The 25,812-nt window shown below is 48.8% G+C and overlaps 1 protein-coding gene across 6 annotated transcripts in view; it reads right to left on the bottom strand.

Annotated features, from left to right (window-relative positions):
* Nucleotides 1-1,379: 1,379 nt before the first annotated feature.
* The window catches only part of AOPEP (aminopeptidase O (putative)), a 340,077-nt gene continuing 315,644 nt past the window's right edge, over nt 1,380-25,812 (bottom strand). For 2 of the 6 annotated variants that reach the window (XM_042963287.1, XM_042963290.1), the window contains 4 exons: nt 25,029-25,145; nt 7,031-7,117; nt 4,976-5,120; nt 1,380-1,925 (listed from right to left, as the gene is read on the bottom strand). In XM_042963287.1, the coding sequence (XP_042819221.1) occupies nt 4,980-5,120; nt 7,031-7,117; nt 25,029-25,145 (345 nt within the window). In that variant the 3' untranslated portion in view covers nt 1,380-1,925; nt 4,976-4,979. Of the gene's footprint in view, nt 1,926-2,313; nt 2,561-4,975; nt 5,121-7,030; nt 7,118-15,924; nt 18,135-25,028; nt 25,146-25,812 lie in introns of those variants that run through there. The other 4 variants (XM_042963285.1, XM_042963289.1, XR_006210295.1 and 1 more) reach the window with 3 other exon arrangements.

The raw sequence follows: 25,812 nt of genomic DNA, 5'->3' as shown, positions 1-25,812 counted from the left end.
CAGGCTCTGGCCACGGGCTCCTCCTCTGCACCCTCGCTGCCGTCCTCTTAGGAGATGCTGAGGTGCAAGCTAGGAAAACCTGTTCGAGATTCTGAAGAAACTCGGAAGGGGTGGATAACGGGGTGTGGTCGGAACACCAACAGGAGGTCTCCGTGGAGGCCCACTCACTCTTCCTCCCTCACCTTCCCTGTGGTCCCTGTGGGGACCACACCCGACACAGGTAAGGATGCCCGCGTCTGCAAGCCGAGAAGGCAAACAACCCACGGGACTCAGCCGAAGCCGTGACCGGGGGCGTCAGTTCAGATGACCCCAGAGGACTTGGGATCACGGGAGCAAGGCAATTAGCTGTCTGGTGCAAAATCCCGTGCGTGCGGTAGCTCAGCTCTGCCTCAGTGGTTTCTAAGGACAAAGGAGGCTTTCACAAGAAGAGGCTAAGCACTGGGCCGGCTGGTTGCCCACAGCCCACGAGGAGGTAGTGAGTGGCTGTGTGCACACAGCCAGGTGGGCAAGCGCTGTCGGTGCCTCTGCGTCCCTTCCCGCTCCACCCGAGACGGCCGAACACTCACACAGACCAGAGGGAGACAGTGTCGTTTATCCCAACGCTTCCCAGGAAGCAGCGTTCTTGCATTTATTCAAATTCACAAATAAAAATCTTTTTTGAGGGAGAGAACACACAAGCGGGGGGGAGAGAGAGAGGGAGAGAAAGAGAGAGAGAGAATCTTAAGCAGGCTCCACACTCAGCGTGGAGCCCGACAAGGGGCTCGATCCTATGGCCCCGGGATCCTGAGCTGAACTCAAGAGCCAGGTGCTCAATCGAGTGAGCCACCCAGGGGGCCCCCAAAATTTGAATCTTGTACCACTATGGCTAACAAAGCACATACAATCATATGCAACTCATGTAACAGAGAAGAGCAAACCCCCAGGAAACCTTCTAGAGTAACAGTCACCGTTAAAAGAATTCTGGAGACCAAGAGCTTTTAATGAAAGAATGTGTTAAAACCACACTTCCTCCCACAAGCCCGATGCAGAGCCGGGTGAACACAGCCTGGAGCCGCCCTTGAGGCTGCTCTCGTCCAGCTCGGGCTCTGGCACAATCTCGGGATGGTACCAACCACTAGGGCTTCCCGCGGTTTCACACCACCCTCCCTCCAGAACAGCGCCTGGAAGCTTGGTTTCCGTGTGCGTGTGCGCACGTGTGCGCCATCAGAGCAGGAGCATACCCTTCACGCTCCCATGGCCACCTGGGAGGGTGACAGACCAACCGGTGGACAGGAGGGACGGTATCAGGTTGCAGAGAATACCCCTGGGGTAACGTCATTTTTCTTTTTAAACAGTATTAAAAAATAATAAAAAGTATGAAATTCAGAAGCACGCAGGAATACAAAAACAGCAATCATGTTTTATTATGAACACATCTTGGATTCTTACCCTGCCCTTTCAGAAATAGCTAAAGAACAAGACCTAGCAATCAAGACAATCCTGTAGGATCTTTCTGAAATGACCCAGAGAAGAATACCAAATGGTGTTCACTGATCCCAGTATACAGAATCTCTGACTTCCTGGAATTCTAAAAAACATCCAGTGCAGCCATATGCTGAGAGGATCCATGCAACAAGTTCAGCAGTTTTTCTGATTTTTTCTCAGACAGCTTTCATCGTTTGTGTGAAAGAACTGCCTTGACCTCACAGAAGAGATCCAATTCAGATTGCGTGTCTTGGGGTGGCAAGTTCAGGGCGGGGGACAAAGGCACCACGCGGTCCGTGAACTCCAGGGACAGCAGCCTCTGGAAAGAGAAGCACCAAGGCCTGGACGCTGATGGCTTTAGCAGCCCCAATACCCTTCCTTTGATGTCCAGGGTCAATGCGATCCCGGTCCCACCAGGGCTAGGAGTAGATGCATGAAAAAGAATCTCGCTGTGATCTTTCCTGCAAAGGAAACAGCAATAAAATTTACAGCCTGGTAACAACGGAAGAATTCTTGTAAACCAGTACCGCTGCGTGCCTTCGCTCTCCACTTTGGAGACAAGACTGAGAGGATGGGATGAAACCCGCCGCACCTCACGACCCCACAGTGGGGTCCACAGCCGCACTGCTCACACACGGCTGTGAAAGCCAGCGACCGTAACCCGGGCCCCATTCCTTGCACCTGCTTCCGCAGCCTGAACCCAGCGAGCGCACAAGGAGGCAGCGCGGCCTGGGTCCCGTGAAGCGCTAACCGCGTTCTGCCTTTAGGAGTGGAAGCCCGTCCCCTCGTCCCCTGCGTGTCAACGTATCACTACGATGCCACCAACATCCACACCCCAGGGCCACATACAGACGGGCGCCGCCGCTGCCGGGGGTCCAGGCGCGCGGTCTTCGGTGAGCGCAGTCCCAGCTCCGGAGCCTCCGGGCACTTACACACAGGAAGGCTTTTTGCTCTAGGGCTCGACTCCTGTTCCTGCTGAACTGAGCCAGTGTGTAAAATGAGAACTGATATCAGCTCAGTAGGCACCGGAGGGCGGGTCCAATCGACAGCCCGGAAGCAGTGCCTCAGCTGGGAGCTCCTGCGCCGGCCTGCGGGGCTGCGAACACAAAAGAGAGGTTACCATGCTCGGGAGGAGGGGGAGACCGCAACCAGGGGTCTCCTCTGAAAGCAACGGCCCTACTCACATGCAACCAACTGCTGACAGTTTTGACTGGACTTTTTGCCGGCGCACTTAGCTTTAGTTTGTATGTAAGAAGAATTTTTGCAGCTTTCAATACATTTGACCGTTCAGACAGGTGTCTAATCAGTGGACTGATAGTCCCACAGACTTTCGGTACACTCATGCATTCACGACAGGAGAAACTGCATCCTCGGAGCCACGCGGGTGTCGCCTCGTCCGGAGCGGCGCCCGGTGCCTGAGCGGACCACCCGGCGGCGGCCTCTGCCCCAGCAGCTCCAACTTAACTGTCCCCATCTCACCTTCTCTTCAGGTGCAGAACTTAGCCACTGTGAACAAAGCGGAAACCAGTCACTGTTCACCAATCAGCTAAGCTCTGCACCTCGTCAGAGAGGTCGTCGGCTGGGCACACTGGGGGGGCCCGGCGAGCATCTTCCACAGCCGTCGGCTTCTTCCGTTTCTGGAGAAGAGCTACGAGATGAGCGTGTTCTCCGAACTGCACAGAGAGAGAACTATGGCTTCCGGAGGAGCAGCCAAGGTCGTGGTTGCGTGGTAATCCCTGGCAATGTGATTTTAATCTGAAGTCACAAATCAGCATGCCAGGAACCCAAGCAGCCAGAGCACTCGGAGCAGCGCCGCGCCTGCTCACCGCCCGCACCGCACGCGCTGGCTTCCTCACGCACCAGGCGCCGACACCGCTCCGCCCGCTCCCGCGTGGCCTTGACTTCGCCTTGTTGCGCGTTTACCTGGCGTCCCAGAGGCCCAGTGTCTTAAATCGAAAGGGCTCTGTGCAGCCTTGGAGCACAAACTTAAAAAGGCAACGAGCGGCTGCCCCTGCGCGGTTTGCCGTCTGCACCCTCGGGGCCGGCCGGTGCCGTCGTCGCTGAGGGCCGGCCGAGGGGCGGGGCACGCACGGGGCCCCCACGTTCACCCACAAGGGGCAGGAACGGGAAGTTCCCAGGAAGGAGCCGACTCGTGACCACCTCCGCGAAAACTCACGAGGAGGAACGCAGAGCCATGGTGCCCGCTGTGGTTCTCCACAAGCTGGAACAGGGGACAGTGGGCCGAACAGCCCGCCCCACTGTGTTTCAGTCTTCAAGAACCCCAAGCTCTCCATGAAACCGAAAATCTAAAGAGAAATATGATCTATACTCTTACTACAGGGGGCCCACCGCAAGGGAACCGGTCCCTCTCAACTGGCCCGGCCCTGAAGGACCCGAAGCCACCAAGGAAAGGGTCTGGGTCCAGCTATACAGGACGCACAGCCATGGCAATCATTTCCACTACTCTGTTTCCTGGGAAATGTGGTTCCTGCACTCTTATGGAAAAAGAGGATCCTACTTTAAAAATCCCTTTTCTCCCCTTCATATCAGAGTTCTTTCAAATAACTAAGACACTAACACAAGTTAGAAATGGTCTTAATATACAGCAAAACATCAGAAGCAAACAAAATCTGACACTGGGTTACGAATACCAACATAAAATATTACATAACCATTAAGAATTCTACCTGTCGATAAGCTGTAGAACATGAAAAATGCTTGAGATCTGATGTGAAGTTTAAAAAAAGACAGAATTAGACGGGCCCCATTACATCATGTGAAACTGTGAAGAAACACTGAGAAGGTAACAAATGACAATACACCCACAGCCCCACAACTGTACTTAACAAAGCTGCACATACCCCTGCTACGTGACTTGTGAAATGCAGAAACCCACAGTTAAACACTCCTAGAATGTACATCTAATAGGTCAATTCCAAGACAATTAACAGGAAGCAGCTTAAATAACTTAGGACTTGCACTGCAGCGTAGACCAGGAGGAGATTCCACTCCAACATGAGGTGAGAAATAAACCAGGCACAGCGGGGTCGAGGAGCACATGGCACACCTTGGCAGGACGCCCTCAAGTTGGTCAGACCCCTCATGTTCTCATACAGATGGTGGGCTGGGGATGGACCCAGACGCCTGCACGGAGCTCAAGGTTCGGGGTAACCCAGCAACGTGCTCCCGTGTGAGCCCTCACCAGAAGACTGGATCAGTGCTTCCACCGTCCAAACCTATTCCAAATGCTCTCCTGCGTTTTTGTCCCTACAAGTAACAAAACCTAAAGTGGCCAAAGCAGTGCCCAGGGAAGTGATTCCGCCGGGGTGGGCAGCCTCTGCTCCTGGGGCCAACCTGGGCAGCCTAGCGTGAGTTCTGCCTGCACTCCCAGGCCACCAGCCACTGAGGAGTGGAGGACCGTGGCTCAGCGCCTCCTTATCGACTCACGTGGCTCCTACGAGGAATCTCTGGTTAGAACCGAACAGTGGAGAAAGGGAAGAGAGAGAATCACCTCTTCAGAATAACATCTCGGCCACCACCTGGGCTGAGGATCTGTCCATCTGCTCCTTGGTCAGCTCGAAGCAGCGGCGGGCGACCTGCTGCTGCCGGGAGTCCTCGCTCACCATCAGCTCCCCGTAGAGGTAGATGCCCATGGCCTGTGGGGCACAGAGCACGGAAGGGAAAGAAATGACACGTCCACATGCACACGGTCTGCGCTGCTGGAACACACACTTGCCCGTGTGGAAACTACAAAGACCCTAGAGAAGACGGCCGAGTGGCTGTCCTCCTGAAGCCAACAGTTTTCGATCCCTTCACTTTCTTGTTCACACTGAAGCCCCCTGGAATTCTTAACAATCAATTCCATCAACAGGACTGTGGTGACAATCTAATCGGTGACAGAGTGACGCACGAGCATTTCTCCAGGGATGACTGTGTCGGTATCACCAGGGAGAGTCAGGGAGGTCCCCACAATGCCCACCACGGAAACGTGCGTGGCTGAAAGTGGCCTCCGAGGCGTGGTGTGCGTGTCACAGGGTTGCAGGACCTCTCTCAGGGAAGTACGCCCTGAGGCGCGGCTGGGGAATGAAGACCAGCACGTCACATGGCATCACGGCAGGGAGAACGTCACCCCACCCAGGGAAATATGTCCGCTGCGTCAGCCCAGCCCGACAGAGCCCCTCAACCATCCCTGCCGTGGCAGCAAACACCGCCTCTTCAGTTCCCAAAACAATGTTCTCCACACATACTTTAAATTAGAGCCACTGAAGACACGGACACATACTGTGACAGCTAAGCCACGGCCTGACCCAAGACTTGGGGATGCTGTGAGTCATTTGGTACTGACAATGGTCCACAGACATGCACATCTGCATTTTTCCTACAGTTTTACAAACAGCCAGTTAGGTTCTGGAAGACCAAAAGAACCCTTTGGTTCTGCCTTTTCTCTGATTCCAAGCTTACTTATGCCACGGGTTACAGTCTGTTGGAGCAAATTAGAGGGAGGATCTCAAAAGATCCTTTTAGAACAAGATAAAAATTTGGTAGTATGGGGCTCAAAAATCCTTTCCTTAAAAAGCTGAGTTATGGTCATCCTTATTTGGCAACGGTCTTGGCTCTAAAAAGGAGTTACTTCTGGTTTTCAGAACAGACCTTAAGTTGCTCTTATATTTTGTCTTTGTTGTCTGTGTTTCCAAACACCTCTGCTCCAACTGTGCAAATGTGACATTTCTCCTGGTACAAAGTCATGTACTTTTCTTTGTGGGAAGAACGAGCCCTTACTTGCCGGCTGCCCCCCATACTCAGGCCCTATCAAAAGTCCCTTTGTTTGCCCCACCCCCACTGAAGCATGGCTCCATTCTCTCAGCCCACAGTACCCGGCGGAAAGCTCGCTCACAATGGTCACGCTAAGAGCAACCAGCTGCAGGCTGCCTTCCAGCAGCTGACAGAACCCACAGAACACACATCACCATGCACGGCCGTGCCGGGCAGACGTGGGTGGTGCAGAGGACGCAAGGCAGACACCCCCCAACACGTTCATGCGCATACATGTTTCCTGCAGGCTCCTTGGAAGGTGACTGCCTTCCCCTGGTGAACAGTGAGGTGTGGCGAGGTGTGGCAGGGTGTGGCTGGTACAGGTATAGACCAGACTGTCCTAGCCAGGCCGGCTCTCCCTGACTAGTCTCATGTCCACGCATACTTTAAATAAGAGCCGCTAAAGACACGAACACACACCGTGACAGCTAAGCCATGGCCTGACCTGAGATTTGGGGATGCTGTGAGGTCTGCATGTGTGTCATTTAGTAATGACAGTGGTCCACAGCTGGGTCAAACCACCAAAGCTTTTAAGAGGTGTAATTCATGCTTCAGAGGGACAAAGTGGGGGGAGATGGGGAATCAGCTCCAAAATGTGTTAGGTAAGCTCCTACCTACTTCTTAAAAATCTTTGGAAAATGCTTAAGTATTTGTGATGAAAAAGATGTTAACGACCTGGGTCCCTGTGTTAGTAAATGCACTGGACAGTCAGGAGACAGCATTAAAAGAATTCCCAGGTAATTAAAAGAATTACCTGATCCTCCTGGAGGAATCTCTCCACATCTTTGTACGCTTTTGTGTATTTATGCTTTATGATGAGTTCACACCACCGATGGCGAACCTTAAGGAAGGAGAGAAAATCCAGTAAGCAACAAGCTGGTGGGTTTCCTTAGCCTATCTTAATGACAGAATTTGTATTAGCAAAAGTTACACTCTCAAGAATATTAATGATACTTCGTTCCAAATCTCATTTTAGTTTAATTTCTTTTGCAAAGAAAGGAACCATGTCCCTCACTGGAAGGCTGTCAATTTTAGGATAGCAAAATACACGTTTTAGTTAGGTGTTTTGATGTTTTTAAGTGCAATTCTGCAAGACAAAACAGATAAATGCAAAACATAAGGGGGAAATGAAGTGCACATCCCAGCCAGGTGACTGCTCTGTCCTCCAGCGTGCCACTAGTGAAGGTTCCCTTTAAAACTGCAACTGCTTAATTTCCTGCAATAACCAATCTGGTTCAATGCTGCTGACTGTTAACAATAAACAAGGTAAATTCAGGAAGACACTGCTCTCCACATTCCCGAGAAGATGCACAGCTCACCTCTGCAGCATTTGGGGAGGGCGCCCGGGGACAGGAAGGAGAGCAGGGCACTGTGCTGCAGGTCTGTGCAGCCTGCCGCCAATGAACGAGCTAAATGTGGGCGCCGTTCAGTCCAGATCCACTTGACTAAAGGTTTACCAGAATGCACTTGCCAGGAGCTCCAGCCCCTACAGACAATATGGGGGTCTAGTCCCAGCACTAGCTAGCTCTGCTGATGCAGGCAGAGCCCCAGCCAGCTCTTGGCACTGCTGGCACATTCTTTAGCTGGAGAGTCTACCCGAATTTGGTTTTCAGAATCTAGTTGCAGGCCAATGCCTCAAAGCCCTCTCAATTATCCCTAGTGAGGAGTTCACCACTTTCTATTCCATTCCTGGCTCAACATCAGCCATACATGGAAGTGATTACAAGCACCTAACTTCCTTCCTCCCCTCTTTGTTTTCATTGTCTTTGAAAAAGGGAGACCCTGCATAGTAATCCATTTGTGGCAATGGGATAATGTAAGCAATTTCAACATTCTGACTGGGGCCCCTGTAAATTATATCATTACCCACTGTTGGCCGGATCTCTCCTTTAATCTACTATAAATAGATTTGCACACAAACAAGTAAGTATGAAGAAACAAATCTTCTGGGAAGAATCCTTCCCCTGGGCTACAGTCCTCTCTGAGACTGGGTGTTAACTCGGGGGATCTGGTGGTGCTGCTTTTTGCTTGTGGGCAGCCGAGCCCTTTGAACTTCTAAGGACAGGATGCCAGTGAATTTACATCTACGAAGGAATTTCAGAGGCGCATGGAAATGAGCTAATGGCCTCAGAGCATCACAAGAAATGGGAAGAGGTTGGACTGCACTGGTCTTGGCAATCTTTCCATCTTCCACAGAATGTTCTTTCCTATACAGCCAATAGAAATGAACAGACCATGAAGGGCACCCCCTAAAACGGTCTCACAAAAAAGACAACTGAACAGAGCTCCAAGAAGCCAGCTTGTCCCATTACAGTAATCAGAAGCCACCAGAACCACCAGACCCCTGCTCCCACACTCTGGTTCGAGTACCACAGGCTGAGCCCTGGAGAGCACCTGACCAGCACCCTTAGACGCCACCCCCTCCCCCCCCCCCCCCGTTTTCTCCCTATCACGGTAACCTAAACACCTCAGATACCACTGGCCATATCTTGAGAGCTTGGTGAAAGTGGGGGCCAGCTCCCCAAGGTCAGGAGAAGGACCGGCAAGTCGGTGTGGCCTGGTGGGATGCCCCCTGGGGAAGAGCAATCCCCTCTCACACCTGCACACTGGAAGGCTTGCACCAGCTTTTGGTGGGGTGATGGAGAGCTCCGTCGGCTTTCCAAGTGCTCTGACCTGACCGCCTAGGTGTGTGTGACGTGCCCACACCATACCTCTCTGCACTCTAACACCTGGGGAGGCTATATTTTTTAGACCTGATTTTGAAATGGAGGGTTCAGCCTCTCATTTCCCCTTCCCGTGCTCTCCTCTCCCAATCTACACAGAGATAACAAGGCCTAAACAAGGGCCTATTTCCTGGCAAAGTAAGACCCGCCAGGCTGGCGGAAGGTGGGGTGGTCCCACCACACCGGGTGAAGGTCCAGGAGCCCCAAGTGAAGGCTCCTTCACACCAACATGAAGTCAGTATTGCCACTTCTCTTACTGTTAAAAAGGGTTTATTGTCACGATTAATAAGCGATCTAGTCTTCTGACCCCTGAGGGCCAACATGGCATCCAGGAAGCACAGCCCAGGCTCCCCTCCCCTCCCCTCTAAGAGCAGAAAAAACAACAAGCCTTTTCTTTACAAAAGAACTCAGTGCATCTCAATATTTCAGTGACAGGATGTTTAAAAGACATCACAGACATGCTGTGTGAGGCTAAGGGCCTGACACATTTCTTGCTTGCGCACAGGGTTTTTACCTCTCTTCGTATTTCGCTGACAAAGAAAACCCTCACTTTTTATCCCCTAAACTTGAGGACCCAATTTGCATGGCCACTTGCCACCACACGTAATGGGGTCTTGCTGAAAAGCTGGCAGCAAAGTCACACCTGTCTTAATTTTTCCTAGCAATTATTTCCATAGTGGGCACTGCCAGAATAGTCCTTCTCCAGATCACTGAGAAACTTGAACAGTCCTTGACAGAGGCTGTCACATACTCGTACTAAGTTCCTGCCCCCTCTGGAAATGGGGAAAGTGAGGTTCTCCATGCTGCGGAGCCAGAGCCAGAGAATTTCAAACAGGTCTCTGAGGAGAGAGCTGTCCATCCTGTACATTTGCTCTTATTTCTAATTAATTAATTAATGGGGGTAGTGGTCACCTGGACTTTTAACTTCCTCCATGAGATGAAAAATAAACATCGTGCATGTACATGACAGTGCGGGCCCAGCAGCCCTCCCACAGCACCTGTGGCTTCTCGACTCTGCTCATTTAGTTCCAGTGTTGCAGGTGCACACACACGCCAACACTGACCAGATTACACTTCAAAGAGTCACGTTTTATTACACCGCAGGTATGCTGATAGAGATGAAAACTTTTAATGACCTTTTGAACTAGACTCAAATTCACATCACTCCCAGTCCTGCCCTATAGGAAGCACCTGAAAACCCGGAGTCAGCCAACAGGTTAGCCCCGAACACTGGTCAATGTGATCAGGCCGGATGGAGAAGTAGGGGTGAGGACCACGTGGGGAGGGAAGGAAAGGCCAAGAACCTGAAGAGAATGAGAAAAAGGGACAGAGCTGCCCACGGCAGCAAAGAGGGGAGTCCCAGGGACCTTGAGTGCCCGTGCCCTCTCTCCGGCTGCCTGGGACCTAGTGTGTGTGGGAGGGTACCGGAGGCCTTGTTTCCAAGGACGTGTCTACCTCCCCACCGTTGCGTGTTCAGGATGGGTCCTGGCCCACCTCCCCTACCAGTGCCGGGACAAGCAGGCACTGCTTGTCCCCTGCCCGGGACAAGCAGGACAAGTGCCCACAACAGCCACACAGGGGGTTCCCAGCACACACACGGAGCACTTAGCAGAGCATGTGGCACGGGACTGACGGAGGATATGGAAAAAGAGAACTTAGGTTCCTGGTTCTTCCCGAGATGTCGCAATGAAGTTGTGGTAGACAGACATGCATATACGGTTGTGTGCCCACAAATACTTTGGTCCGATAAAAATTAGTCTGAAAATCTGCTTTCTAGAGTTCTGCTCAAAGGACACTCTGAACAGAAAAATGATGTGGATGCTTCAGTGCACAGGTGGGTTTTAAAACACATGCTAATCTGCACCAATGGAAATGGATTCCAGAAGTTTCCAGGTTTCCAAAGCCCCCACGAACAATGATGAGTGCACAGACATCATTGCTCTCCCCAGAGTGCCAAAACAACGTGACTGGTCCTTTGGGGTTGGGTCCAGATGGGCAGGTTTTAGAATTGGGATTTGGGGGGGGGGGTGGACAATGAAGGGTAGGTGTGCAGAAGCAGATTCATCAGACCCACTTTTGGTGACAGAGAATGAAAACCCTCCAATAATCCACATAACTGCTCCAGGATGGTGGATCCCTGAACCTCAGCAGGGACTTCTCCAAGAGGATGGGCTGTGTCTGTGGCAACAGGCCTGAGCCTTGGGGGACGTGGTAGACATGCGGCCTGGGTGTCCAAACAGTCCCCTGCATGTGATGTGTATACATGTGGATATACATGCACATAGACAGAAACATGGTTCTTTTCTTAATCCTTTCCCCTACTCAGGTTATTTTGTTCTTCTTTATGCTAGTTGGTACTCAATTGATTTCATGACCCACTGGGCCCTGAGTCACAGAGCCTGAGGCCCCAGGCTGGAGACCCAGGTCTGCCACTGAGCAGCTCCATCAGCTTGGCCCTGCTCCCCGGGGTGGGGGGTGGGGGTGGGTGGGTTGTAAGTGTGCGTCCCCTCTGAGCTATTGTGAAAATGAGGTCACCCACTGTGAGTAGCGAAGAGTCCCATATACTGTCACTTTAGCTGGAGTGCCAGTGTCTGGCTTTTTCTACTTCAGAAGTTCTGTTATTTATTGAAATTATGAAATCTTGGGAGTATCATTTCCAAGGAAGTGTTTGTTACCTGGTGAAATGACAGAGCAAGGCACCTGTGCTGAAGGTAGAGAGGGCAGCCTGGATGGTGTGTGAGGGAAGGCAGGTGTGTGAGAGGGCTGGGCTCTCTCGGGTGGGCTGGGGAGGGGATTCAGGAGTCTGAGACTCCCCCTGGGAGAAGCAGCAGGGGCACCACCAGGGAGCGGCCGAGAGGCCCAGGGAAGCTGGCTCTTCAGTCCTGCCGGAAGTACACCCAAGGGCCAGGCACCTGGGAGTTTCCCAAACCACCTGTGAAAACAAAACCCTCAGCTGTGCCCCAGCCCCCTGGCATTTCTGCCATTTCAAGAAAGTTATTACTACCCAAAGGGCTTGGCCAAGCTGAACTGCTTCTGGCCTGCTCCCCTGATTTCCAGCAGTGCCCAAAAATTGGCACCTGCCTCACAGGGTCATTTGTATTCCCAATCCATGTCTCAGACTCAAGGGGACAAGTCCCATGACCCAGTGGGGCCTCCCTGTGATATGACCATGACCTTTGTTAGGACGTGCTGGTGCTCCCTCTCATGTAATTATTCTCTCCTGGAAACAGCAAAGAGAGATTGCTGGAGAAGAAGCCCACCCCCCACAACCCCAATCTCTTTTCAACCTGACAATTTTCATGCATCCAGAACCAGTTTTGTATTGAACTCTGAACAAGAGTTGGCAAATTTTTCCTGTCAAGGGCCAGAGGGTGAGTGTTTCTTGGCTTTTCAAAGCCCATCTGCCATTGTACTGCCAAAGCAGCCTGGACAGTATATAAATACATGGTGTGAGATCTGCTATCTTCAGATAAAGCTTTATTTACAAAAACAGAGTGGGCTGAGTTGGCATGGCTACATGCTACAGACTGGTCACCTGCTCTAGGACGGAAGGAAGCCCAAACCCCAGGCCCCTGGAGTGAGGAAAGGTCTGAGTGTGCTGGTAAAATGTTCAACCTCCAAATCTACCTGCACCATGTCACAGAACACAGAGCTGGGAGGTCCTCGTGAGCTGGGTCAGGCCTGCTTCAGCCCGGTCCTGCCCGGAAATCTAGGATGTTCCTGAATGTGGGGCTTCTGAGTCCCATTTTGCCTGAGTTAAACTCCTTCTGAAATAGAGCATCTCTTGAGCCGGTGGGCCCAGCACAAACATGGATGGTTAGGCATCACGCATGGGTGAGTGACCGGACACTGAGGAAATGAGGTCTTTAGGAAGAGTGACCCCCTCAACCAGCTCGCTCATCTCCCCACACTGCCGGGGCTCCCCTCTGTGAATCACCACACACCCCAGATCCCATGCTTGCTAACGCTTCACAATTCCCAAGGCTCTTTTACAGCTTTTACCTAATTTTCTTTCTTTTCTTACTTCAATGTGAGTGTTTTCCATGAAGCTAATTTCAAAGAACAAAAAACTCTTCTATGGGAATGCTCCCTGACAGCCTGCTTACTATCTAACAGACTAATTTTCTGAAGTGATTTTTAAACTTTTCTTAAACGTAGTTTTTCTAACTTTTATTAAAAGTGTACTCTGGGGCACCTGGGTGACTCAGTTGAGTGTCTGACTTGATTTCAGCTCAGCTCATGATCTCACGGTTCTTGGGATTGAGCCCTGTGTCGGGCTCTGTGCTGACAGTAGGAGCCTGCTTGCGATTCTCGCTCTCTGCCCTCTCTGCGCCTCTTGCACGTGCATGTTCTTCTCTCTCCCTCTCTCTCAAAAAAAAAAAAAAAAAAAAGGTGTACTCTGGAACCTCCTAAAGACCAGTTTGAGAAAAGAATTTAAGTGGTTCTTCAAGCAGTCTGAACCTCTGTGTCAGGTAGGAAACACCTTTAAATTAAACAGTAAACTCTGTGGGGCCTTGCAGGCAGAGTTTGAAAAACAGAGTCTCACAGAGGAGTTACTGTGCCTGAAAAATAAATGGAATCACACAGAATGAGCAGAGACTGCTGTATATGTAAGAGATTAGTTCCAGTAACTTGGCTAATACCCTTAGACTTGGCTCTGATAGCCACTGTGTCACCAACACCATACATCAGTCAAGGTGAGAGAGAGAGTCAACCATGTTGCTTCTGTTGCTGTGGTTTGGGAGCCAGGGTTTGGTTTGATGCACGTCAACATCCAAGCCTGAGCAGGCACCTATGGCTCCTGTAGGAAGCTGCTTCCCTTGCTTTATCTTTAAATGTTTAAAAATTATAAACACATTAAGTTTGCACAAATGGAGAACCCAATGAACATGAAATTCTAGCCATTCAGCCAAATTCATTTCTGATCTTAACAGCAGCATTCAACATGGATATAGTATTCTGCATTTCTCCTTTTCCCTACCTGCCGCTGTTGGGTTTGCTCGCTGAGTGCAGCCCGCACACCATCACTTAAAAACAACGGCAGGGAATGCTCCCCTGCTAATGTAAAGTCTCAGTGTGTCCCAGAAAGTCCCAAAGTATGTTAAGAGACTATGGCTTTTTAACAAGCAGGCTGTGAGGGGCCAGCACACAGGAGGGGAGGGGACAAGGACTTCTGCTGTGACACTAGACGGCCCTGCTGTGGTCCCACTCTTCCCAGCACACCTGTTTGCTCTTTGGATCTTGTACATGTGCATCCCTGACCTTGCCTCTGTGGCCCAAGTTCATCAGCACTCCACCACCACTGGCCACTCGGTGTTGTGCCTCATGGAACAGGTTGCGTCTCCTTGTTTGCCTGTGCAGTGTACAAGCTCAGTGACAGCAGGGGCCTGGGTGCCTTCAGGTCATCTAAAGATGACCTGAAGGCCTCATCTCAGTGCCTGGCACACAGTACACGCTTGATAAACGGTTCTGAATGAATGAATCACTATTAAAGACTCAAATGCTTCCCAGCGACTTTGGAATTATAAGGCGCAGTTGGAAGCTGTAAAACGCTGTGAAGAATACCACCCATCCTATTTATGACAGGAAGTACTCCCCTTTCTTCTCAGTCCTTTTGATTTCAAAATTGACTGTTAAAGGGGAAAAAGTCTGTCTGGGGAACATGATCTGGGAAGCCCATTAAACCTCATTTAGAGTTCCATTTTATACCTGTAAACAGAAAGACCAAGGCCCATGGCTTTTGGGAGTTAATAAGTCTAACACAGCAATAAATGAAACTGCTTTTTCCATTTGTGCCTGAAATTAGATTTAACTTTGCTTTAAAGTGGCTTCACGGCTGGTGACGGAGGCCTGCCCAGCAGCGCAACGGCAGGAAAGCCTCTGCAGCGACTCCGGGACAGACGGCATCTTCGACCAGCGTTCTGTTTGGGGCCGGACACACCTCGTCCGCTCTCCCTCACGAGGAAACATGGAAGATCCTTCAGCCGTGTGGCCCTCACATCAAGACCCCTAGCACTTCTCCTTTTCTCTTGAAGTCTTTACCCAATTTTTTGAAACAAAAAGGAATGAAAAGTTTCTGCACTTGACGTCACGAAGCCAGGTGGGCAGATCCCTCTGCCCAGGGTAAAGGCAACATGGGAGGCCTCAGAGGCTCTCAGCAATTTCTCGGGGCTCCTACCAACCATCCGTCACGCCTACCAACCATCCGTCACGCTCTGGTTATGTAAAACCGGTCATAACTGGTTACAGCCAAATACAACTCATGCTGAGGCAACTTGCAAAACAGAGATCCTTCAGACGGTTGTGGGGACCCCCACACTGGACACGTCCACAGAGAGTGACAGGGAGGATAAATGTATGACAGACATCAAGGATTATAAAGGAGGCAGCCCTATTCAGAGTTCTCTCGGGCAAGTTCTAACCCTTCTTGCTTCTCCTGTGGATATACTATTTGCTTTAATGAGTAAATTATTATATTATTTATATAACATATAAATAATAAACATACACATAAATAATATATAAATGATAAATATTTTATATTTATGTATTATAAATTATATTATTTCTCAGAGCTGTTATTAAAAACAACTCAAGAGCCCAACTGGGGAAGGCTGTTTCAGCAAAGGGCACTACTATGGGGTCTCTTCTTTTTAAAAAAAATTTTTTTTACATTTATTTGTTTTTGAGAAACAGAGTGAGACAAAGCGTGAATGGGGGAGGGGCAGAGAGAGAAGAAGACACAGAATCCAGAGCAAGGCTCCAGGCTCTGAGCAAGCAGTCAGCACAGAGCCTGATGTGGGGCTCGAACCCACCAACTGTGAGATCATGACCTGAGCCGAAGTCAGAAGCTCAACTGACTGAGCCACCCAGGTGCCCCCAGGATCTCTTCTTGAGGGAACTACCTGGTGTCCTGACAGCAGGGCTGGGGCAGGGCCGGCTCTGGCCTACTGCTTCCCGGATGGCAGGCTCCGCCTGTGCTCAGCACGGTGGGCTGCTTCTCCCTACAGAGGGGCGAGACGGTTGGTCTACCGAACATGGGTCCACGTGGTTCAAGGCTGCAGTGCAGCAACATGCAGACAAAGTAGCTTAGAAGAACCAGTTACAATGCCACCCCATAAGGTTTAGCTGATCTTTAAATTTCTCTCTCTCTCTCTCTCTCTCTCACACACACACACACACACACACACACACAAAACACATGCCATCATTTGCATATAAATGAGGACTCTTAAATTTTTAAACAATTTAAATCCAATATCATCTTCTCTTTGCCATCAGGTACGGGCACAAACATTCGCACGTGAGATGCACACGCTGCCAGGAAACTGTGTGAGGTCCACAGAACACCGCCCCCTGCCTGCAGCAGCTGTCCTGGGGAAGGCTCCCTGCACACCCCTGAGAGAGGCTGTGTTCTGTGTGTGGTGCATAGGTACTGACAGCTCAAAGGCTACTAACCCAACCTCAACTCCTGATGTGCCATGGAACTAGAGAGCAAGGAAAGTGTCCAGGCAAGGCACTGGAGGGAAGAAAAGCGATCTGGAAAGTGGCAAAAGTGAGTCCTCTATTTTAGGGCACTTATGGGACACTTTATGTGTGAACATGGCTCATTTTATAGTTGTGGGGGGGAAAAAAGGGCAGTGTTCACAGACAATACAGTGCTTTTTTGGTGTGGATTTCAGCACAGAAATACAAAAATATGTAAACTACTGGAGGTATAAAGAGCCCAGAAGAACGAACAAAACCCCCCAGTGATTTCACTCATGAGCCCTTTAAAGACAAAATCGACATGAGCTGTAGCTGGGTTTTGGGCTCTACCAAAAGAGCTTTAGGGCAATGTTATCTGTAACCCCAGAAAATGTGTTAATCTCTGCAACTTGCTGAGAAAATCTGTACAGATTGGGGGTGGAGAGGGACATAGCAAGATTAGATGATGCTCCTTAAAGTTTCCATACCACAAGACCTGCTGCTGAGCACCAAATGGCCAAAAACAAAGAACAGGAAGAGACCAGGAACTTTTCTAATCAAGTCTGGCTGAGCCTATGGCTAACCACCCCTCTATTAAATGTTCCTTTCCTTTTTGTTGTATTTACAGATAAATTATAAATAGTATGAACTGATGTTAAGTGTTTATTTAAATGGTCCTTAGAAGAAAAACTGAGACTATGCCATTAAGTGGCTCACTTTTTCCTTTATCTTCATCATTTAACACATATTTCAGCAGCCCCAACATACTGTAACAATTCAAGGTAAATAAAACACAATCCCTGCCTTCAGAAACAAAGAGGAATATTCATCTAAAAAATAAAAGTCTTTCAACTCTGTCACTGTAGATCACTTTTTGAAAAGTTCCTTTATCACACTATAGCAGGGGAAACTAGTCATTGCAAGATTTCCCCAGGAAAATTCTAGAGGCACTGAACTGAATAATCAAGAAAACTCCAAGAAAGACCTAGAGAGATCTTCCTGACTTGGAAGGAAATATTCTAAAACATTGTTTCATAAACCAAATACAACAAAGAAAAAAACATAACTAAAGAATTATATAAGAGCTCTGTTCTTTCCCACATCATAAAAGGCCCAAAGTTTAAAGACAGGTATATATCTAAAGCAACTAAAGAAAATTACCTTGATCTCTTTTTTCAACTTGTACCCCACCCAGCTCTGAAAACTAGAAAAGGAAATATGATGCTGTGTCAAAGGGGCAGCTGAGCGTCCCCCACAAGCACAGTCTTGGCTTTTTGAAAAGTGGGTATTATTTCACACTATTTATAGCTCACATCCTAAAGTTTGGGTTCATTAGCAGTTGACCTCTTGATTTGCAACCTGAGCTTAACCACATCAAAGGGGCCACCAAGCCAGACCCCTTGTCCCTGCAAAAAAAACTATGACAAAAAGCCCAATGCTGGATATGGCAGATGCCAACCTGCCTTTCTGGAAGCTCCCGCCCCATATCTTACCCTGGTAAACCATCTCACTAATTATTACCACACCATTCTCACTCTCCATAATGGTCTCTCTTTCACGTTTAATCCCGAAACTGCCTCGTGGGTCTCTGGGCCAGGATGGTGCCTCTTGACAATGCTGGCTGAGGACCTGGAGACGTCCTGGGGTACGTGTACAGCAGAGCAGCCTCTGGGAGGGAGGGAGGGAAGGAAGGGTGTCACTGCAGGGGGGGTGGGGCATGCTGAGCCCCGGCACTGGTCCTGCCCAGTGTCCCTGCACCATGCAGCTCTCACACGGCACCAGGACTACGGGGCCAGATGTCAGCAAGGCCACAGCATCTGCCTTCGTGCTGCTTAGATTGTGCGTGGAGCCAGAGCAGAAGGAGGCATGGAGTTCAGTGGACTGCATTTTAACAAATGCAACTGACAGAGCAGCCTGAAGCGGCAACAAGACCTAAGTGATCACATCTAATCTCTCCTCTAAACTGTTTTGTGTGGAAAACAAAATAGGAGTGCTTTATTTGTTTTGTAGCTGGAATACTGTGGGAAAGCAAGCAGCCTAGGAAAGGGGTACTGGGAGCTCTGCACGACAGGGAACAGACAGGAACACCCTGCAGAAGATGGTAACTTTGAATGGAAGGAATGTTAGCATTAAAAGGAATGGGCAGAGTCACAACTATGGATCAATTTCAGAATTGAGAGATATAACACCTTACACTAAACTTTTATTCTCTGCCCTTTTATAACATGTCAAGGTCTCCGAACCATGAAATTCTCTCAATTCACAGAAACTATGTTTTGGGCCCAAACAAAATCAGAAATGGGCACCAGAGCTGTCAGACCCTTGCATTCCTGGAATTATCCTGTCTACCTCTGGACTTCAAAGAGAGCCTGTCCTGTTTTCTGTTCAAGCAAACGAAAAATTCTCTTAGTAACGATGTATGCAAATACATGCCCTCCCTGCATAGGCAAAGCCCACCGTGGGAGAGGGTTCAAGGGCTCTTCAGCGGGAAAGAGAGGAAAGGCAGCGGTGTGGGAAAGGCGTGCAAGGTTGGATGTTTTCCCATTTGCAATCAACCTTGAACGTGTCCTTTTCGGAGCAGAGCCCACGGATGCTGGCAGGGCTTTTTCTGCACACTAGTGGTAAAACAGGTTTGCCCTTCTTTGCTAATCTGTTTCCTCGGCTTTATTTGCTATTACCACTTTAGTCATAAGTTCCTTCTTTTTCTTCCCTGTAAGAGATTTTGTTTTCACCTCTCCCAAGGTTACACTGTTTGGAGCCTCATGAGTACGATGACTCAGGATGGCCCTTACATGTTGTTAACGATCTTTCTAACTCCTCCGTGTTGTGTTGTAACCACTCATCAGACGCTTTATTAGATGAGAGGAAAAAAATGCCTTTTGTGAATCAGTTGGGGCTATAGAGATGGGGTTCTTAAATGGGGTGACTCTGCCCCCCAGAAGACACTTGGGTATGTCTGGAGACATTTCTGACTGCCAGATCAGGGGTGGGTGGGCAGCACTCCTGGTAGCACGTGAAGGCCAAGGATGCTAAAGTTCCTGCAATGCCCAGGCCACCCCACCACAGTCCAGAAGGTTGGCAAACTGTGATTCAGAGCCAGTTCTCCCCGGCATCGTACCCCACAAGCCCACCACACCCCCAGATCAAGAATTCTGTGACCAGATGCTTAGGGGCTCCCAGCAGTTAGGTAGCCTATGTTTCTTTTCTCTCTTTCTCCCTGACAGATTAAAGGAAGGAGAGAATACAAAGGTTGTCCAAGCTAAATAACATAACTTGACCATTTCACAACAAATGAGAGACTGTGAGTCTTACATGAACACACATTACGTTAAAGCCATGGATGCTCACAGACGTTTTCTCACAGCATGTTGCTGATGGTCCCATGAAGAAGGGGTTCATGGCTCTACTTTAATCCTGAGAAGGTGGAGGCACAGGATCGTCGTCCACAGTCCGCAGGGCGGAAGCAGGGGAGCTGGTGAGGACCCCGACATCATCTCATCCAGCATTTTTCAAACTGTGGCTGGCACCCATTTGGTGGGTCATAAACTAAGTTTACTGCATCACAATGCACGTTTTAAAAGAAAGCAAAATAGGAAATTATAATAGACAATGTAAGAGTAAAACCGGTTTTGTGAAACTCTTTTTGCCAGTTGGCTGTGGTCATTCAAGCTGGAACACCTGAAGTCTGGTCCCCGCAACAACTGTGCGGACACGAAGACGGGACCCAGCAGGGGGACGACTTGGCTGTGGTCAGCAGCCTCTTGGGGGCCTGGCACTTGAGTGTAGCTCGTTCCTAAGTCAGTGTCTTGGCCAGTACCAGATGCTCTGCGGGGGTGTTAAGAGGAGATCATGGCATGGAGAGTGGCTCCTGAGGTCAGGAACAGGCGCCATCCTTCCCTTCGTGTGGCCAGTCATGGGAGCACATCCAGGGAGACTGAGGGCTGGCGCCCAGCTGTCCCATTCCAACTTAACCCAGGAGACCTCTCCTTTCAGCCTTCAGTACTTCCCCAAACGCAATGATGGGGGGAGCTGATGCTGGTCATGGCCTCTCCCAAGAATTAATTTTCTGGCTCAATCTACCAACTGAAGCACCAGGACAGGGCATGACACCTTGGAGACCTTTCTAACGTCCCCCACTCTTACCTAAGACACATAAGATACTGAGTTGCTGATTCTGAATTTCCTGAAAGTTCATCGGAGGTGTGCCCCTAATTTTGAAGTGCTTGGCTGTAGTCTGTAGGAAGAAGTTAACTTTGTGGCGCCTGGGTGGCTCAGTCGGTTGGGTGTCCAACTTCGGCTCAGGTCATGACCTCATAGCTCGTGGGTTCGAGCCCCGCGTCAGGCTCTGTGCTGACAGCTCAGAGCCTGGAGCCTGCTTCAGATTCTGTGCCTCCCTCTGTCTCTGCCCCTAACCCACTTACATTCTGTCTCTGTCTCTCTCAAAAATAAATAAACAATAAAAATTTTTTTTAAAAAAACCAAAACACTTGTTTAGAAAGAAGTTAACTTCCAGGTCAGTTGTGGGGCTCTTGGGGAGAAAGGTCCCAGAGCCACCTTGCGTGGACCCTCACCTCACTACCACAGCAGCTATTTTTACACTTTTGAGAGACCTGCTGAAGAGGGCAGGAAAGTCCTCACTTAGAAAGGAACTTAGAAAAGATCTTTTGTTTCAAGAATCAGTTAAAACTTGTATTTGTAAACTTCTATAGCTCTTTATTTGGGCCAATACGGTCAAAAAGTGTAGACATCATATTTCTGTGAACTAAATTTTCCCTCAGCTCATTTTCCATCTTGGTTAAAGCAGCCCCACAATAAGGTTAGTAGTTTCGGTAGCTAAGGATGTAAAAGATGGGTGACCCTTGTACTCAACGATACTTTCCAGGCTAAGGAAGGCAAACATTCCCCCACCACCAGTGCCCGTTTCAGATGATGGCAACGAGAGTGGGCAGGCAAGACACAAAGTGACCTAGGAGGACACCAGGACTGCCCAGCTTCCAATCGCATTTGTGCTCCGGCGCTCTTCTTGTAAGGCTGGAGCAGACCCGTGTATTCACGCCACAGGTGACACGGGCACAGGGAAGTCAGAAGGCCGACACCCACCAATCTGACACGCAACACCCTGGTGAGCAGACGGCACCATGCTCGGAAACCCTGACACACAGAGCAGACGTTCTACCACAGCTGACACACAGAAGCTGCACAACAGGCACCGACACTGAGCTACCTGGAGAGAACAATGAGACACAGACTTCCTCGTGGGCCTGCACTAGGCTGTCCACACACAGGGAAGGAAGGAGGGAGGGGCCAAGGAGGGTGACAGCGAAGAAGCTGAAGCAGCTACTGAACAGAGGGGCCCCATTCGTGGCAAGACAGGTGCCTTAAATAGGTGAGAATCTTCTGGTGGGATGCATCAAGGACGTGCTCTTCTGCCAAAAAAGGAGGGCTGCAGTGATCAGGGGCATGAACAGCTGAAGACCCCACCGCCGCAAGCTGTGGAAACACTGTAGCAGCAAAGCCCAGGGAAGTGGGCCCCCCTGTCCAAGACGACTTTACACATACGCTTTCAGGAAAAAGTCCTGTTCAAGAATAAGGGGAGACACCTTGGAAACATGGGGGATGACACTCCCTGCTGTGGGCCATAGAGCCCAGCCGTTCCTGGGGCTCAAGTCTTGATCCCAAGGTCACAGCACCCTGAACAAGGATCACGGGGCTTTAGCCTACACTGCTCCCGGGGAAGCCCATCCAGAACCCTTTCCCACAGGTGTGCTCCACACACAGCCTGCCACACTCAAGTTCCGCCAGCTTTCCACTGACTGCTATTTACTACATGTTTAAAAGCCCCGATAATAACCAAAGAGGACTATCCTTATTTATCTAGGTCAAGGAGAAACACTGAGAATAAAGTCAGAATCCTCAAGCCCTTCCAACCAAATAACAATTCTTTCTCCCATGAAATGTTCTGTCATTTAAAATAAAGGCAGATGGTTATTCAACTAAATTCCTGCTAATCAATGTCACAAGAAATCACACTTAACTAATGAAGTTTCTAGAAAACACCCTGGTTGGCCAAAATCCTGTTGCTTTTCTGGTTCTGAGTGACATTTCAAGGAAACTTCACAGTGAGACAAGCTGTCAGCATAACCAACTACATGCCAGGACCTCAGAGAACCTGGGGAGGGGGCAAGGTGAGGGCACATTGTTAGAAAAAAATCCCAACCGCGCACCACGGCCCCAAGGCCCTCCTTGATCTGGCCCCTGCCCACCCCTGACCTCAGCCCTGCAGGCCCTAGCACAGGGGTCAACAAACTCCGGATAAGGCAGGCCAGATCAGCCTGCAGCTAGGAGCGGTGTGTATGCTTTTAAATGGCTTTTTAAAAGAACAACAACAAAAAGAGTATCTTGGGACATGTGATAATTATATGAAATTCAAGCTTCAGGGTCCACAAAAAGTTTTACCCGTGCACAGCACATGTTTGCTTACATGCCATCTACGGCAGCTTTTGGACTACAACAGCAAAGTTGAACAGCTGCAAGAGAAAGCGTATGGCCTGAAATATTGAATATCTACTTTACAGAAAAAGTTTGCTGACCCCTATCCTAGCACATGCCGAGTTCACACCTTTGTACTTGTGGTCACCCCTGTATAGAAATCACCCCTGGCCCTTGGGCTTGATATGGCCAGTTCCTTCTTGTCCTTAGGTCCTGGCTCAAATGTCAATTTCTCTGCGTGGCCTTTCTGGAGTACTCTATCTAGAGACACCTAGCCCGGCTTCATCCTGTGTATCTCTTGCATAGTTCTGACCTGAAATGGTCTTATTCATTTACTTATGAGCTGTCTTTCCAGAAGACTATAAACTTCCTAACGGTGACCCTCGCTGCTCATGACCACTGCTGTTACCCTAGTGCCTGGCAGAGCTAAGTATCTGCAAAGAGCAACAGGGACGGTACTAGTTATACAAACGGACTAAAGCAGGCCTCAGGCCCCAGGCTCTCGCCAACAGAGACCCAAGCTGGAAAGCCTGCCCTGGCTTCAGGTATCCTGGTTTATAAGTTTTGTGAGATATTGTAAGTAACCAAATTAAACCTGTCCTACTTCTCATAGGTTTAAGAGGTTACAGGTAACAACTTCGTTGAGCTGTAAGTGAAGAACACGATGTGTTTTATGCCAAAAGGAAGGGGGAAAACAGGGTATCCCACCTCCTGGCTTCTGGGCAGAGAGTGACAGGTGCCCGGCGCCTGCTGTGATCCGCCTGCCCTCGCCTTGGCCGCTGCCGGTCACAGGGGCCTGGCATTTCAGCAGCATTCAGCTCTGATTAAAACATAACCTCATGCCTATAAATAAAAACGTTTTTTAAATACTAATTAAAAATAACATGCTGGCATTTGGAAACTCCCATAAACAAAAATATAAGAGTTGAAATAAACAGCAACCACTGCACGTGTGATCTGTGCTCAGGTGGGTAAAAAGCTACATGGGTCTTCTCTGGAGTTTTCCATTAATTCCCGAATTTATGGGGCTTTAAAATGCATAACAATGTCCATCTTACCTTTTAATCTAATAATGAGTGGGCTTTTCTCAATTTACTCCATTTTAATGACTGTAATTAGTTTTAATAATATTTTATTTAACCCAACGTACCAAAATATCATTTTGACATTGTATAAAACAATAAGAAATTATTAATAAGATAATTTGCTTTTTTACACACTACGTCTTCAACATCCAGGGTGCATCTCACGCTCTCAGCACGTCTCAGTTCACGACAGCCATGTATCCATTACTCAAGAGCCACATGTGCCTGAAGGCTGCCACGCTGGACCGGACGGTTTTTAAATGTTCAGTTATTTCAACCAGACACAAACCAGACTTACTTGTATTTTAAGGGTTTTACATAAAAGAGCTTTTCTCGTTTTGATTGTGTGCTTGTTTTTTTCTTCAGATGACTTACTACAATAACTATTTACTATTTTATATATAAAAACTCCTGGAATTCACCTTAGGATTCACACTGCATTCTTCACAATAAGCTAGAAGATATTATGAACCACATCATATTGCTTTCCACAAGCATCCAGTTTTGCTTTTCAAACCATGGCTGTTAGATTTAGTTTTCATTTCCTTCACACATGGCTCCTTTCCTGTCCTAACTGAACACGACTGAGAAGCTGTGGCACATCTGAGCCAAGTTTCCTCAAACGTGCTGCGGGAGGGCGCACATCATGCACAAAATGACCGCCTGAGTTATAATTCAGAAACACCGCACCCTGTCTGCTCATTCCTTTAGGAAACTTATTCCATCCTCATGATCTGAGAAGTAAAAAGGGAAAACTTAGGACGGCAAGATACTCTGGTGAAATGAGGAGCAGAGGCCCCCTGCTGGAGCAAACACAACCAGGGGAACAGCTTACGCTCGGCTCCAAGTACCTGCTCTTCATCATAACCACACAGCAAGGATGCTGCTGATGGAAACAGCAGCTTTAGCAGCATGGGGGCGATGGGACTACCTGTCTTCCCCAACAGCGAGGGCCCAGCGTCTAAGCTCCAAGAGCGCTCCTGGTTACCTCTGCATCCTGCTGGGTGAGGCGATATGCCCTTTCAAGGCTTTGAAGAGTCCGGGGGTTCAAAGTCTTCTGCTCCAAGAGATGCTCCAGAAGTAAGACAAGCTGGTCTGGAAGGAGCTAAAGGCAAAACCAAAAAGCTTGTGAAAAGACTACAAACTTGACCTTGGTAAAAGCTCAGGGCTTACACTGTGTTCCCAAAGACACTACATTCCGGGGCCTGATTAAGCCCTATTCTCCATGGCTTTTCATGTCAGTTCTATATTTAGAGCAGATCAAAAGATCTGGTGTTTATCTTTTTATTTTTAGGTTGTACAATGTGATTTTTTTTAAAGGTGTGCAACATGACAATTTAATATACATATACACTCTGAAATGACAAAAACTGTACTTATCTTAATAAAACAATATCATGGTTTATTAAACCTCTTTCTTTTTGGCATATGCCAAAAAATGCCATTTAATCTAGGTAAAGATTCAAGAAGCCATTTGATATTAAAAAGCAGCTTTCAGATTTCCTTTGTTATCACCTAAACATTGCAAATGTACACCAAGAAATAAAAAGCACATAATGGAGAACCATATCTCACAATCCTCCATTATAAAAGTTGTAAGTTTATTATTCCATCAAAATTTTAAAATGATTGTACACGTGATTTTATACATGTATGTATGTATATATGTATGTATCATCACACACACATACACACACACAACACACACAAGGTCACCCTTATTCCTGAGTTTTTCATAAGGATGCGTCAAAAGAATGGTGTTTAATACTTAA

The sequence above is a fragment of the Panthera tigris genome, chromosome D4 (genome assembly GCF_018350195.1).
Source record: "Panthera tigris isolate Pti1 chromosome D4, P.tigris_Pti1_mat1.1, whole genome shotgun sequence".
Lineage (NCBI taxonomy): Eukaryota > Metazoa > Chordata > Mammalia > Carnivora > Felidae > Panthera > Panthera tigris.
This window is presented reverse-complemented; position numbering and strand designations above follow the sequence as displayed.